General features: G+C 36.7%; 1 protein-coding gene across 1 annotated transcript in view; it reads left to right on the forward strand.

Moving 5' to 3' along the window:
* Positions 1 to 367: 367 nt before the first annotated feature.
* Positions 368 to 15,789, forward strand: part of AK5 (adenylate kinase 5) — a gene marked incomplete at both ends in the record, with an annotated part of 92,446 nt that continues 77,024 nt past the window's right edge. Inside the window, 5 exons of the mRNA XM_084291102.1 lie at positions 368 to 427; positions 2,035 to 2,221; positions 3,256 to 3,423; positions 9,413 to 9,582; positions 9,710 to 9,823. Coding sequence (XP_084147228.1) covers positions 368 to 427; positions 2,035 to 2,221; positions 3,256 to 3,423; positions 9,413 to 9,582; positions 9,710 to 9,823 — 699 coding nt within the window. The remainder of the gene's footprint in view (positions 428 to 2,034; positions 2,222 to 3,255; positions 3,424 to 9,412; positions 9,583 to 9,709; positions 9,824 to 15,789) is intronic.

The raw sequence follows: 15,789 nt of genomic DNA on the forward strand, positions 1-15,789 counted from the left end.
CTCAGGGGGCTCACGGGGGGCACCTCCAGCGGCTGGCAGCCCAGCGGGGCCCCCCACCGCCTCCTCTCGGCCTCCTCCCCGCAGGCACCCCCAAACTTTCCCCGGCAGCCTGCGCCCGCCCTCCCTCCCCGCCTTTTTTTTATTTTTGGGGCGGGGGGGAAAGGAAAAAAATCCGTGCTCGCTCCGTGCGGCGGGGCCGGGGAGGCGGGCAGCCTGCCTCCCTCCTCCCCCCCCAGCCCCGGCTCGCCCGCCCGCAGGAGCCTCGTTGAGGCTCCCGCATTGCACCGCCGGGCCGTGCCGGGCCGTGCCGGGCCGGGCTGTGCCGTGCCGGGCTCGGGGCTCGGCGCTGCCCCCCCGCGCCCCCGCTATGAGCGCCGGTGAGGCCAAGGAGTACCTGGCCCGCAGGGAGATCCCGCAGCTCTTCGAGGTGAGGCGGGGCAGCGGGGAGGCAGCCGGGGGGGCTCGGGGGGATGCTCCGCACCGGGACCCCTTTAGGGGAGCGGGCTGAAGGGGGCTAGAAGGACGGGGCAGCCGGCCCGGGGGGTGCCGTTGTCCCCTTTTCATCTGCCTTGGGAGGGAGCGAACTTGGGGGGCCGCAGGGCAAGGGGACCCCAGTCCGCTGCCGCCCTGCCCAGGAATTCAGGCGGCCGGCAGCTTGAGGGGTGTCTCGGGCTTTTCCTCGGGCTGGGGGATTTTTTTTTCTTAAAAAAAAAAGCAAAACGCACAACTGTTCAGAGAGGTTTTGTTTGGCTTCCTACAAGTTACCTGCTGCTAATGGCTGGTAATTACTTCTTCCCCGTGCAATGTGGATTTTTTTTTTTTTTTTTTAAGAATCAGCCATCCTTGCCTCTCTATAAAACACACACACACACACGCATTTTCCCTGGTCTGTTCTGAAGCAAGACATTTTTCTACGTGTGTTTGAAAATTACAGGGCACAGCCCATGCTAATGTTTTACTAGCACATCTAAAATGTGAATGGTTTAGCAAGAGATGCAGATAAAACTGTTTTTCTCTACAGGCGTAAGGCTCGTGCTGGAAATTTTAAAAAATGGTGCACATCTGCAAAAATATCTGCCTAGTTGCTGTGGTCAGTTAAGTAATATCGTAAGAACCTAGATGCATATAAATGATACACTGTTTTATAAACACAAATCTGTGTAAGTAACAATTATTGTATAAACTGTAGATAATGACAAATAACTGAGCAAAGCCTCAATCAGAGCTCTTTATGACTAGTATCAACTACAACCCTCCATGTATTTGCACACAAATTAGGGAAAGCACAAAGGAAGAGAAATCACCCAGACACATGTATTGTTAAGAGTAGGTTGGATGCAGTTGTCTCGTGGAGAGGTGAGATGATGACCTATGTATCACTTTGTCAAGGAAAATCAATTCCCATGCGTCAGAGGAGGGCCTGGCATTCCTTCTTCCACACACCCCATAACGCTCATTAGCAGAATGAGTGTAGAATTAATACTGGAGACAGGGATTTTCTAATGGCTAGGAATTTCTGCTCAGCTAAATCTGGAAGTGCCTGTGGACTTCGGGTTTGGCTTTTTTTTCCAATGCTATTTGAGCATTTCTCGTGATTTTTAGTTTGTTTTTTTTTTTTTTTTTTTTTTTCATTATTTATGAAAGTGTTGGCTCAACAATACAGATAAAATACCTGTCTTTAAGGAAAAGATACATTTCAGTATTTTAGTAGGCTACACTGTGTGTGCAACTTTTGGGGCTTATCTAGCTCATGTATTGCTGTGCATACATCTGCCAGTGGTAGGTCTTGTTATTCTGATGCAAGCAGACAAGAATAAAGACATAGCCACAAGCACCCTTGTTCTGAACCATTTTTGTGACACCAGCAAGTTCAAATCTTGTTATTTTGCAGGCCTTGCTCTCATGCTTGAATAGGAGAGTCTGAGAATACAAGGAACACAGGATTTCTCTGTATGGTCAAAAATTCAAAATAGAAGTGCTCATTTTTTCCTGCCATCTATCATTGTGGTGTGTATGTCCGATTTTACATTGCAGAGTCTGTTGAATGGATTAATGTGTTACAAACCTGATGACCCCATTGAATATTTGGAAAGCTGCTTGCAGAAGGTGAAAGAGCTTGGAGGGGCAGAAAAAGTGAAATGGGACACTTTTGTCAGCCCAGAAAAGAAGACTCTGCCTCCACTCAATGGAGGACAATCCAGGAGATCTTTTTTCAGAAATGGTAAGGAATTAAGTATGAACACACTTACATTTGCTGTACTGTGGAAGATTTTACATCCTCTACTGAGCTATTTTTTACTCACTTTCATAGCAGATCAAGCCCCATTCTGATCTTCCTTTGGCGAAGGATTAAGTATTCTGTTTGCTTGGGTTCTTGCATTTGGTTTTCTCTCCTCCCATATTGGATTCTGTGCAAGAGAGAAAGTTGTGATCATTTTGCAACCTGATGAAGGATGTTTGCTGTGTAAATATTTAACACATTAGTGGAGAGATTTCTTGTATCCTACTTAAAATACTTGTAAAGATAGGGGCAAAGCTGACAATACATTTGGCTTATATTTTTGGTTGGTCCTTATGGGTGTGTATGGGTGGGAAGTTAGTATACATAGTAACTTCCTTAGATTTATGCTGTTCCTTCTTTTTTATTGGAGCTATATGCAAATTTACTTAATACGATGGAAATGATAAATTCTTAGAAAAAGGTGTTTCTCATAAAACCTAAGCAAATGTCATACCAATACCTGTAATTATTTTATTTGTAATGTTAACGAGGAATAATGAGCTTATCTTTCAGTTTCCATAGTTATTCTTCCTTGCCATCCAGCAGTTCATTAAACTAATTAGCAAGAATACCACTCTATCTCTATGTACAACATGTATCACCAGAGGAGTTCTGCTTAACAGTACAGGCTGTCTGCACAATACCAGGTTTTTCTTCTCACAGGCTACTGCCAAACTCTGGGTGCCATGAGCAGATTTTCACAGCAAAGCTGAAGTGCTTATAAATTTAAAGAAACACCCAAGAGAACTGACTCCTAATGGTTCCAATTTAATAAATCAGCTAAATAGAGGTGAGGAATAATTAATACAGTAATAGTGAGCACACTGTAAAATTAGGATATATTATATATTTTATTACAGAAAAGCTAGTCTTTATGCCTTTTACTTATTACATTTATTTAAATCTGTATAAAGAATAGGTTTTCAGCTTTCTATATATTTCCACAATTCCCAGTTTGTCTTACTGTTTTACAGTGATGCCTGACAATTCCAACTTCCCATACCGACGGTATGACCGACTCCCTCCAATCCATCAGTTTTCTATAGAAAGTGACACTGACCTTTCTGAAACTGCTGAGCTAATCGAGGAGTATGATGTGTTTGATCCTGCAAGACCTCGACCAAAAATTATCCTTGTCATAGGTATGAAAGCAGACTCAATTTGACAAGATTTTATGTGTTACTTCATCTAGTATTTGGTACTGCAAATACATTGGATGCTTGTAGGTGTTTAAATGCATTTTTTTGTCTACCTTAGCAAGTTGTGCAGCCCGATTAGTGTATCAGAAAGTGAAATTGTTAGTGCTGAGGACACAACATCCCAAGTGTTAGCATTTTAGTGGAGTTGGAGGGAGCATCTGCAGTCACATTCTGTAGCTTGAATCCCCATTGGTGGTTGGAGTGCTCACACTTTTGGAGCACGTCTACCAGTACAATTTAACGTAAAGTGAACCCAGCTCACTGATTTCATGATTGGTCTACCATGTGAACCAAAGTGCTCTTCCAAAGGGTCCTCTGGATCTGAACTGAAACACTTAAGGTAGACGTACCCAAAGCTGCTCACAAAAAAAAAAAAAAAAAAAAAAAAAGATATTTGAAAATATTGGATAAGCCCACTCAAAAAGGTGATAGGGAGCAGTTGTCCTCTGTATTCAGAACCTTGAAAACAGATCAGTACATCAGTACATCTGGGGTGAACATATACTCTCACTTGTAATTAATCCCTAGATCTATTTGGTGAGTGAATCTTGTGCCATCTTCAGGGAGAATGAGCCATCAGTTATCATTAGTTAATTGTGCTCTCTCCCCAGGTTACCTCTAGTGTGCTGTTTAGTGTACTTTCTAAGCAACTCATCTTTTCCAGCCTTGGACCAGCATTCTGTTTATCAAGAGACAGCTGCAGTTTAAGGCTAAATCAATGCTTTCTTCTTTTTCTGAATTTTGATTGTTATCTGGGATGGTTGTCTTTCCAGATTCTACGTTGAGGCTTAATGCCTGATTCTCTGCACCGTTTAAATAGTTACAACAGAGGTGTCAGGTGACAAGAATCACTTTTTTTTTTTTTCCTATAAAGTCTTATTTATTTTAGAGAGAGAGATTTTCTCCATAACAGAGTATAGTTAAAAAAAAAAAACAGAAATGTCTTCTCTGTGCTATACAGTGGGATCTCTAAGAACAGCGTGTGCTCTGCAAACAGGAGTTCTCAGAAATGTGATATTAATATATTAAAAACAGAAAAACAATCATTTTTCTAGATATTTGTAGTATGCCAAAAGAATTGCTTAAGCATTTTAATTGTCTTAATCTTTTGCTTCTGAAGTACAATTCTCTTCATGCAAATCTTTCCGTGCACCATTGAACTATAAAGTTTGCATTAGATGGAGAAAGAACACATGCCTTTCTTTCATCTTAACTAATTAGCTAGCCTTCCTTTTCACAGAGGAGAAAAACTGGCTGCTTTTCAGTCACCACAGAAGCCTCTTATGCATTGAGATCTGTATTGCGGTAGAGTGATGAATCAAGATTTGATCTAGGTGAAAGAGAGATTGGCTTTCAGCTCTGGAACTGAGCGCAGGAGTATTTGACGTGAAATCCTTGAACACCAGCATATAATGAACAGAGCATGGATCTTACAAAGCTTTTCTTTTCCCCCATTTATACAGGGAACATTGTAAACATCCCACAAAAGCTATTTCAGGTTTATTTTACAACTGAGTTTCTCTGAATCTGTCTATTATAGTGTGATCTGATAGAAACACAAATCAATATAAAGCTTAACAGCTATAATACAGTTTTGTACAATGTCAAGAAAATTTCATCCAAATTCAACTTTCTATTGAGAAAGCACATAAAAACATAGATGGGAAGTATAAAAGAGTAACTAATATACTACATTAAAGAGAGATAATGAAAAAAAGTGAACTATTAATTTCAAGAAACAAAAATTATACACAAAAAATGTGTTGCATACTTTTCAGTTTGCATAAAGTGCCAGCTAAGCATTCAGTTAAGAAGGTAGATATGTCTAACTGGCCATAATTCACCATACTGCCTAACTAGGACAATACTAGCCCCATTCACTGTTGGAGACTGCAATGAACAGAAGTTAAAAAACTGTCTTCTGCTTCACATATTTCTGAACTTTAATAATACACTAGCCCAAGATCTCATTCATGCTTCCATAAAGGTTTTTACAACCTCCATGTTTTATGAAATATATCATTCATATAATGAACCAAGTAGCTTCAAGGCAAAAAGTAAGTCAAAAAGGTGGGTTTTTTGTTCTTTTTCTGTGTTTGCTGAGAAGTCTTCTGATGAAATGTAAAGCTGCAAAGTGAGTACGTGACTAGACTTTAGAAAGATCATATGAAATCTTCCAGGATGGCACACCTCTGAATCAATGGAAAATTAAGCTTCTAAGGCATTATAACAATAGAAAACTACATTGCATTTTAAAAATGTGCTTTCTAACATACTTCAAAAAATGCATTTTTACTATTGATACAGCCTGAATACAAGGATCTTATAAAATGAATTACCTCATGTCATTAGCTCCATTCTGCAGTATGTTTTTAAACTGCACTTAATGAAAAATATCCTTTTATAAGCAAAATATAAAGGATAGATCAAAGACCAAACTGTCAGTATTCAGATGATCCTTTTATTTTTTAAATCCAGTCCACAGCTAGATTTTAAAATTGCAGATATTTTCAGAAATCTTATTATTACACAAATTTAACTGGAATTTACAATTTAAGCAAAGCCAAAAGTTTGAACTTCCATTGAGAAAACTAAATTAAAACAACTGCTTTAGTAAAACATTTGGGGCACAAAAACCATCACTTAAAACACTTAGAAAACATAATTTTAGATGCAATGAACATTCCTTAGTCTAGACATCTACGAAATACTTAAAATAATCATCACGCTCTTCCTGAATAATGTATAATCTCAGAATAAGTGAAAAGAATGAAAAACAAAAGTGATTTGATTTTCCTTTCTAGTGAACAGTTTGGCAATATAATTTATCAGAGTCAAAAATGGATACAAAGTTCAATAAATTATAATGACTTGCTGTGGGATGTAGTTTTGTGCTACCACTTTTCTCTTCTTTTATTACCTAAATTCAGCATTAGATCATAAATGGATAATCCCAGCTTGCTATAAAGGGACATTTTTGGGATTGAGAAAAACACAATATATGAGAAGTTTATGAACATTAAAGGAAATATTTTCCCCTTTTTATGCTTGCAAATATAAATTGAATGAACAGAAGTGCCAATCTATGCCTTTTTTTTTTTCTGCTTTTCTTTAATGGCAAAGACAAGCTCTCATTTTCTTCTTCAGAAATGAAGTCTACTCCTTGATTTTAAAAAGTTTTACTGATATTTTTTCAGCTATTTTAGGCTTTTGCAGAGACAGATGCTTTTTTTGAGAAACAGTTCTATTTTTCTGGCACCTTTTGTATCTTTACTGGAATGCATGCGCTATTTTCCTTGTTACCAAATTTTCTACCATTTCTAATTTTCTACATATGAGCTATATGTATTTTGCATCTTTATTGTTTCTGGAATGCAAGATAGTTTGTTCCAAACTGGTCTTGCATCTCCAGGGAAATAAACTGAATTTTCATCCTTGAAAGGAAGTTTTATATCTGCAAGAATTAAGAACAGTGTTGGCTCCGGTAAGTTTTATAAACCCTTTGCTTTGAAGCATAGTCACAACCTACTGCTCCTTTTATCCGGTAGTACTATTGCCAATAAATAAAGCCACATAAATACACAGAAATAAATGTTACCTGTGTAAACACACACATATATTGCATAATACAAATTAAGTTATGCTCACTAGATTGCAATATGTGGCTTTGTGTATATAGAAAGCTGCTTGTGGAAACCTTTAGACAGTGAGTCAACATTCTTGTATTTAGTAGTAATCATACTTTTACACCTGGCAAAATCTATTCCATGCACACCAGCAGCAATCATCTGGCAATTAGCAGCACCTCTTTGTGCTCTCGTTTTCATCTACTTAAGAAAAATTGCACTGGAAATCAATTACTGCAAACCCACTATCATCCCAGATTACCGAGAGCCTCTAATAAACCATAAATGACATAGAATTATCTTGTTTGAACATTTATATCAGGTACATTTTTGATGTAGGAGTGAAACAGAACAAAAGGTTTGCTGAAATGTGTTTGTCGTGGGGAAGGCTGGGTGTGCCATCAGAGGGAAAGCCAAAGCAGAGTTGCTTTGTAGGCACTTGAGTGGAGGAGGTGATTCCTGGTATAACAGATGCTTGCAGATCTACAAAAGGGAAACATCCTTTATTCTAATGAAGAGAATAGCTGAAAAAAGTCCATCTAGGTCACCTAGAAGACTTAAAATTCAAGAATAGCTGTAAAGGCTAACACAATCTGCCAAAAGAAGAGACAAAGTTTGTGCCTTGTTAGGGACAAACAGCAAGTGAACTTGGTGAGGGGAAAGTATTTTTCTGTTGGAATCCTATTGTATAGAGATAAGACAGTTTTTCTTTCACATCTTTGCTTGTGTGTTTTATGAACATCGGCAATTTGAACATCGTCAAGTTGGATGTACAGATGCTTATATTTGTATTGTTTATATTATTTTAATATATTATTTTAACCTGGCTTGATTTAAGCATTATTTATTTAATTGGGTAATGATAAAGAATTCTCTACCCAAGGGTGTAACTAAACTGTAGGCTGGGTTAAGGCTTAAGGAATACTTCAACAATATCTACATTTCCCTGCACATCCTTTTCAAGTGGGTCCTGATCTGAGCTGCAAGGGCAAGGCAGAGAGTTACCAGGGTCAGGGGACCAGAAGAGCTGCTAGTGGCTGCTGGTTTTGCTGAAAGCTCTCTGGCATGTAATGCTGAATACAGGTTTGAACCTGGTTACACATAACCATGTAGGGAGAAATACTGTAAAGCTTATTCTGCCATCAAATCTGTATTAATTACATAAAAGCTACTTATGGGAATGATACAGATAACAAAGGAAAGAGTTGTATTATTACTAACAGGCAGCTCATTGTATCTATATTTGCTTTCACTGCACTGCTCTATTTTTTAAAGTTCACAGGAAATGTATACTATATTTTTAATAACACTCATTCTTTGTCTGTTGAAATAAAATTCCAACTAGTTAGTTTGGGAATTAATACCATAACATTTATTTTGTTTTTGCTTTGTTATGCTATTCAGTAAAACACACCTTTCTATACATAAATATTTATTCTATCAAAACCATTCCGTATTTTGACACACTGGATTCTAGTTCCTCTGTTCTTCACATCATAACATGTCCTCTTAGTTTAGACCTGTTCTGATTTTTTTATACATGTATTCTTGCTTCTGCTGAAGCCAACCTTCACTTCAGCATTCCCTACTATCTAGCGTGGCTGTTTTCTGTGATTTTGATACTAATTCCTGTGCTAAATTCCAGGGTCTCTGTATTCTTCAGGTTGTCCAGCAATCTGAATCCAACAAATTGCTTCTCTGTCAGATGCTTCAAGCATCAATATCGGAAGTATGCATGGTTCAATAAAAATCAATGTACCAAATCACTATGGAAACATCTCAGCTGATTATTTAATATTTTTCTGTATTTTAAAATTAGAAAACCTCAGAAACTCATGCAAACTCATTTAAGAGAAGATTGTATTCGTTCCATTTTGTGAATAGTCCATTGATTTCACTGGCTTATTTCACCAGGTGTGATTCTGTCATGAATAAACACTTCAGACAATTTGGCTCTCTCTACCTTTGGATTCAAAGAGTTCAAGAGGAGACCAGTTCACTTGTGTCTCCTTCTACTACAAATCAAGTAAACTCCCTTGCAGAAACAGCTTTAGAATGAAGTCAAGCCCAAAAGATTTTTTTATTTTTTTTTTCACAAGTAGATTTGTATTCTTTTTTTACTTTTAAAAACTGTTACCTGTATAATCAGGTAAATGAGACCCATTTCTAATGAGCAGTAACAAGTCATGCAATGGCAAGAATTGTTCTGGTAATAGTTTGAAGATTGGTGCTGATAACAGAGATTTCACATATGACTGGGTACTTCAGGCAGTTTAATTTAATGTTTTGCTTATACTTAACAATAGGTGGCCCAGGAAGTGGTAAAGGAACACAGAGTTTGAAAATAGCAGAACGCTATGGATTTAACTACATATCAGTTGGTGAATTGTTAAGGAAGAAGATCCACAGCACAAGCAGCAATAGAAAATGGAGTCTAATTGCCAAAATAATTACCACAGGAGAACTGGCCCCTCAGGTACAGCAAAGTTAAGCCTATCCTGTGTTAATGTTTACTTTCTCAGGATTTGTACATGCTGTATTAATGTGTACCAACAAGAAAACCTTCTTTATAATCCTGAATAAATAACTTTTCTATGTGAAAGGAAACGACCATAACTGAGATCAAGCAGAGATTAATGCAGATTCCTGATGAAGAAGGTATAGTGATCGATGGATTTCCCAGAGACGTTGCCCAGGCAATCTCCTTTGAGGACCAAGTAAGACTTTGGTTTTATTCTTATAACTACTTATATGTCTCTGTAACATCTAAGCTTCTTGAAATTAGCAGGCAGATTCCAAGAAAGATGCTATTTCTAACTGAGCATTGCTCTTTGAGTGTTTGCAAATACGTAATTACAGACTGACAAAAGGTTCTTCTTTTGGTTTATGTTATCGAGTGTGAAACCAGAGTATTTTGTAAAAAGGCGGTGTGATAACATAAACAATGATCCAAGTCTCCTATCTCAGTAATTAAAATCCTCTCAAGATGAAGAAGAAAATTAATGAAATCTAACAAGTAATATTTTTCATTTATTAGTTATTTAGAAAGGAGGAAAACATTATCTGCATCTATTTGTTCAATTTACTGTATATTAAGAGAAACGTACTTAAATCAAGTTTATAACGGTGCATTGAAAAAAATGAGAATAAAATGAAAGTTAAAATTGCCTGTTTTGCAAGGTTTTCTAAACCATAAATGCACTTTTTAGGTCATTTTGGTTATTATGAATTGCAGTTCTAAGATATAGTCAGCTAAAACTGTATTTCTGAGTTCTATTCAGATGTTGTTTTCCTGTGTATATTTTAAACTCGTCTAAAAATACTTAATTTCAGTGGAAAAACAAACAGATTACATAATTTTCTTACCGAGTGCCGTTAACGTAATGGTTGTGGTCACAAGTAAAGGTTGCAGTTTCAGTGCTGAATTTTCAGAGCACCCTTCAAGCAGAGCATTTCAAAGTACTTCCCAATCGCTAGCATACTGCCGTTTTTGTACTTTGAAATCTAAGTGGCATTGCCGAGGCAGAAGTAACAAAAGCAAGCAACTAATAAGGCATTTCATTAATGTGCTTTTGTAAGGTATTCTGGGCAAAATTTAAAAGACTGAGTTGAGGAAATTAAAGGAAACAGACAAAATAGTTATTATAGAAAAGAGCCAATGACTGCCAGTTATATCTCCTTGTAATTAACAAAAGGGAAGATTAACTACTTTATAAATGAAACAGAGAGCAGGAATTTAGGCTTAATCGTCATTTCCTTGTCTCATTTTTATCTCTGGTATATTTTGTGATAGCATGACTTAAGAGCATTTCTTGGTTTCTAATTTTGCACTGATGTTGTGGTTGACGAAATAATGGGGGATGTAAGAATGTAAGAACTGACAGGAGCTAAATTATTAAATGCTTATAGTTAGCAGATTGTCCCTCTACAATGGAAAAATGGTTAAAAAACATCTGAGCACCCATCATAGGATCCATTACTAATCCAACTGAGAAGCAGAGATGAGGAGGTAGTAGAAGAATCTCTTGCAAAGCACACCGTGGAAGAGGAGAAAGATTAACAATATGTTTCATATATGGTTGAGCCCTCCCATTGCATCATTCAAATATGCTTTTCTAGTATTTCCAAATTTAATATGAAAGATTCCACTCTGCCAGTATGGTTAGCCCTTGTTCACTGTATAAAACTGCATGAAAAAAAGACTGATAGAAAGATGGATGATAGATATTCTGATTTGGGCTCCTTTTTAGTATGTTCCATGTCAAGGATGCTGTAGATTAGTCTTGCTTTTCTAGAGAAAAGAGAGAATGGATTTAGCCATTTTAGACTTGACTGTATTCTCAGTTTGTTCATTTTTAGGCTAATGGGATTTGCTAAATCTTCCTCCTCGATGCCTGGTTCTGCCTGAAAGATAGATGACTATTTGAGTCCCTCAAAAAAAAATAAATTAAAAAATTGCACAGCACTTCATATAGGGCCACCTTTCAATCTTACCTGCTCTGAAATGAGTATGGGGAGGGAAAGGAACCACAGAGGTTTTATAGGAGCACAGGAACGAAAATTTGTTCTGTTTAGGCTACCCCCCTCTTTCACCTATCCTTGCAGCTGACCCCTTATATGAGCATATCTAAGGCCATGGAAGTAAATGCAGAAAAAGGATGCATGTATTTCAATGTACAACACCTTTTTAATCCAGTATTTCATATTAGCTTTATATTTTACAGAAATAAAACGATTACTGTTTCTTTAAAATCCTGACTAGTAAACCATAATGCTATTTACATGATGATGTCTTGTAATAAGGCAAAGGAACTATCAGCAGATGTGGTACTTGTCTTCCCTCACAGGATGAGGCTGACAGTAATCCATGGCATGTCAGATTATTTACATTAAACATGCTAGTATTTCTGAGCAACACGGAGATCCCTCAATGGGAAATGCAATTGAGTTGTGGAGAATTCATTGATTAACTGTTGTGATAATTTGTGTAGGACTGCAATTAAAGATGCTGTGTTTGTTTTCCACAGTTTAGAAATGCTATAGCTTTTTTGCTAGCAGTGTGTAGAAGCCATTCATAATTTATAATGAGGAAGGTACAGAATTGGTCTCATTAGACAAAAGTGACAAGATGAAAAATAATTGATTGAAATTTTAGAAACGAAAATTTTGATTAAATAGTAAGACACTTTTTTAATTAGAACTATTAAGCAATGGGACATCCTTCCGAAGAAAATAGTGAAATCTTACAAAATGCAAATAGTCAAATCCCTTTATTCAGTAATTAATAGGCCTTATTCATACAAAGACATCCCCTGTAGAGTACTGAAATGTGCTGATAAAAAGTTGTGAATAAAAATTGATTCTTATTATTGTTATCATCAGTTTTGATACAGACACATACTTTAAGACCTTTGCATGCTATGTACCTGAAAACAGCAGATGCATTTGTATGACACAAGCCATTTTAAAGGTTACATTTAGGGGAAGTGTCAAAAGATACACAGACAGATGAAGTAGGAGTTATTACTGATTTAACTTTTCCCTCATTGCATGATCCCTTTGCAGCTGATTGTTTTGGTTACAGGGGTTCCAAAATGAAATTGTATCCTTTAGAACAGTGATTTTACATTATTATTTGTTCTGTAAAGCAGCTAGAACACTTTTGGAATTTATGATGTACATTAAAATAATGATGGAAATTTGTATATAGTTAAACAGAGAAAGTTGGCCTTCTCAGTTCTTTCAGCCATATAGGAAATAGGAATAGGAAATTCCTCCCCTCCTCTCAGTGGGAGGAATGAGCAGCAGGGACAAGGGTGACTATTCACTTATTCTTTGTCATTTGAGTGTGTTGGGATGCGTATTCATTAGTAATCCTATGAAAGCTTGAAATAAGCAAAGAAGTATTCTTTTACAAGTATCATTTTCCACTGTATAGCCTTTCTCCTTTGCCCTTGTTTACACAGACAGAAAAGATCTCCACAAATATATGCAACAATACCAAAAATAAATTGCAGGGGAGAATGTGAAGGACAAGTTATTGCACTGCATGGAACTAGAGCTGAGTAATACAAGATATTGAGAGAGTAGCTAAGGCTCAAACAGAGACATGAGCATAGGAGGTCTATAAACAAAGCAGGCTGCCAAAACCGAACATAATTATAATTCAAGAGAACACATCTGGTCTTTATTAATCATAAGTAGTTTATATTGTTATGTTACTTGTATGTTGTTCCATATATTTGTGGTCTAAGCCACGCCGTCTCCCCATTTTCCACCAATGCATGTTGTGGATAGTGGATGCTAAAGAACTGAAAGGTGAAGCATGAAGGGCATAACATCCAACTTGCTCCTGAGCACTATAATTCCTTGAACTCTATTTACCGAACTATTTTGTACATATTATTACATTGATTTCACTATTAAGAACTGGGCTGAGTTACTGTGAAGATAAATTAATTTATATTGGAAATGGCTCACCATATGAATAGTGAGCGGAAAAGGGGAAGGTCAGCTAAGGTGCGTGGTTTCTTCTGCAAGCACACACAGATTCTGACTGTACGGTGTCTGCAGGCATCTTTAACAGAAACTATTTATGCTCAAATGATTCCTTCAGTTTTATGGCTGACAGCTGTTATTGAGACCCGACATTATTTGAGCTTTCATCGTCTCTTTGGTTTCTGAAAAAGGTAAATGAAAACTTATATGTCTGAACTCTAGTTACAATACTTGTCCTATATAATATCTAGTACAGAAACACACAATTATAAAGAATTCTTGTTGAACTTCACTTGTAATTGCTCTTGGTACTACCAGCACATTTTTATCCCGTTAACTAATCCAGAAGCTAAACTTTTCTCTGGAAAAAAATGTTATTCTTAGATAAATGAGTCAAAGCGAACCAACTTATGCTAACATTCCCAAACATACATATAGTTAAAAGATTATGATTCCTTTCTTATTATGTTGCCAGGCTCCCATTTGGCCAGTCAGTACTCCAAGTGTTGCTAGGCAGAACTGTATTAAAAACACATCGCATCCCAATGACTAAAGTGCCTAGGATAAACCAATGTTTCATTTGCAATACTCACAGAAACACAATATTTTTCTTCCTGCTCAGATCTAGAAACCAGAAGGAACAAACCCTGCTTTCAAGCAATAATGTCAGTAAGTGGATGAAAAGCACTTTACACATCTGAGGAATTTTACATTTGAATTAAAACATTATTTTTTCTATTTTATTGAGTTTTGTTAATATCACTGTTCCTATCATCCATATATTTCAAGCAGAAAAATAGTCTTAAGACTATCATCAGTGATGTTTTCAGATTTTCAGCAGTGTTTAGCAGCCAGCAGCAGCTCTGCCATACTTACACCAGTTTCATTTCTTAATGGTCAGTTACTCATTTTAGCCTGTGAGATCTCATAGCCATGAGTATTGGAGAAGTTAACCTAATTTTATGTGAAATTCTTATCTGAGTTGAAACCAAGCCTGTATCTTTTTTCTTTTAATTATACCTTTGAAGACTGAAGGATTTGGACTCGATGATCGTTGTGGGTCCCTTCCAACTCAAGATATTCTATGATTCTGTGAATATATAACATATAACTTCTCTCACTGAAAGTTTTGGATTCTTGTCAGATTTTAATTCTTGCCAGAATTTGAGTCTCCCGTTTGTTAATTCCAGAAAGCAGAATCAATACTGCCAACGTTTATGATAGTGGTACTGTTCATAAAAACTTAAAGTCACATGAAAACATAAAAGTCACACAATTATGAGAATCTCAGCTCTCGCTTTAAAACGAAGTTTCAAGTGCTCATGGTTATGAAGGAAAAAAAAAAAAAAAAAGAAAACATGAATTTTAATGTCTTAGAAGCAAACAGAACTTACAGATTATGTATTTGTTTTAAATGCCTGATAATTGCTGGATTCTGATAATTTTAAAATTCATTCTGATTGGTAGTAGTGCTGCTTTAATACTGTTTTATTTATTTATCTTTTCAGTTTGAGCCTGTACATATAGCTACCCTGAAGCAGACACTTCTAAGGTATCCATTATCTCTGCTGAGTGCAAATACAAGAAAGGTGTTTAGATTCCAAGCACACTTTCGAAAATGCCAAGGAGAAAATGGTTTACTTACCATTAACCTGTCAGCTTGAAATTCAGCAAGTCACCTACAGTACCAGCATGCTCAAGCATGCTAAATCTCTTCCTCTCTGGTAGCACAGCAATGAAATGTCTCTGACTGGTGTATTGAACTCAAATGACTTGTGAAGAAGCAGCAGCAGTTTGACTTTGTGTGTAATCCCTCACATGGTGATAAGTTTCTCTCATCCCAGGAGAAACGATTTCTCACTTCAGTATTTACCAGTTAATTTCAATTACTGCTTTGTGGAATGTTTTTTTTGTTTGTTTGTTTTTCCATTTTCAGTCATTCATGCATAACTTTCCTTCTGATTTCAGTAATTTCTTCACCACCATTAACACCATTCATTTTAGTAGAATAAGTAAGTAGAGATGAAGTTTGCTTAAAACATATTAATTGTGAGGTTCACTAACAGTGAAATAAAATGGGGAACTGGTAAAATTAATGATTACTACTAATAAAATATTTTTGTAGAAATTATCTCAGCTGTGATTCAAGTTTACTTTTTAACTCCCAGATATATTCCTTATGGAA

This window comes from Netta rufina (genome assembly GCF_964035555.1).
Source record: "Netta rufina genome assembly, chromosome: 8".
NCBI classification, from domain to species: Eukaryota; Metazoa; Chordata; class Aves; order Anseriformes; family Anatidae; genus Netta; species Netta rufina.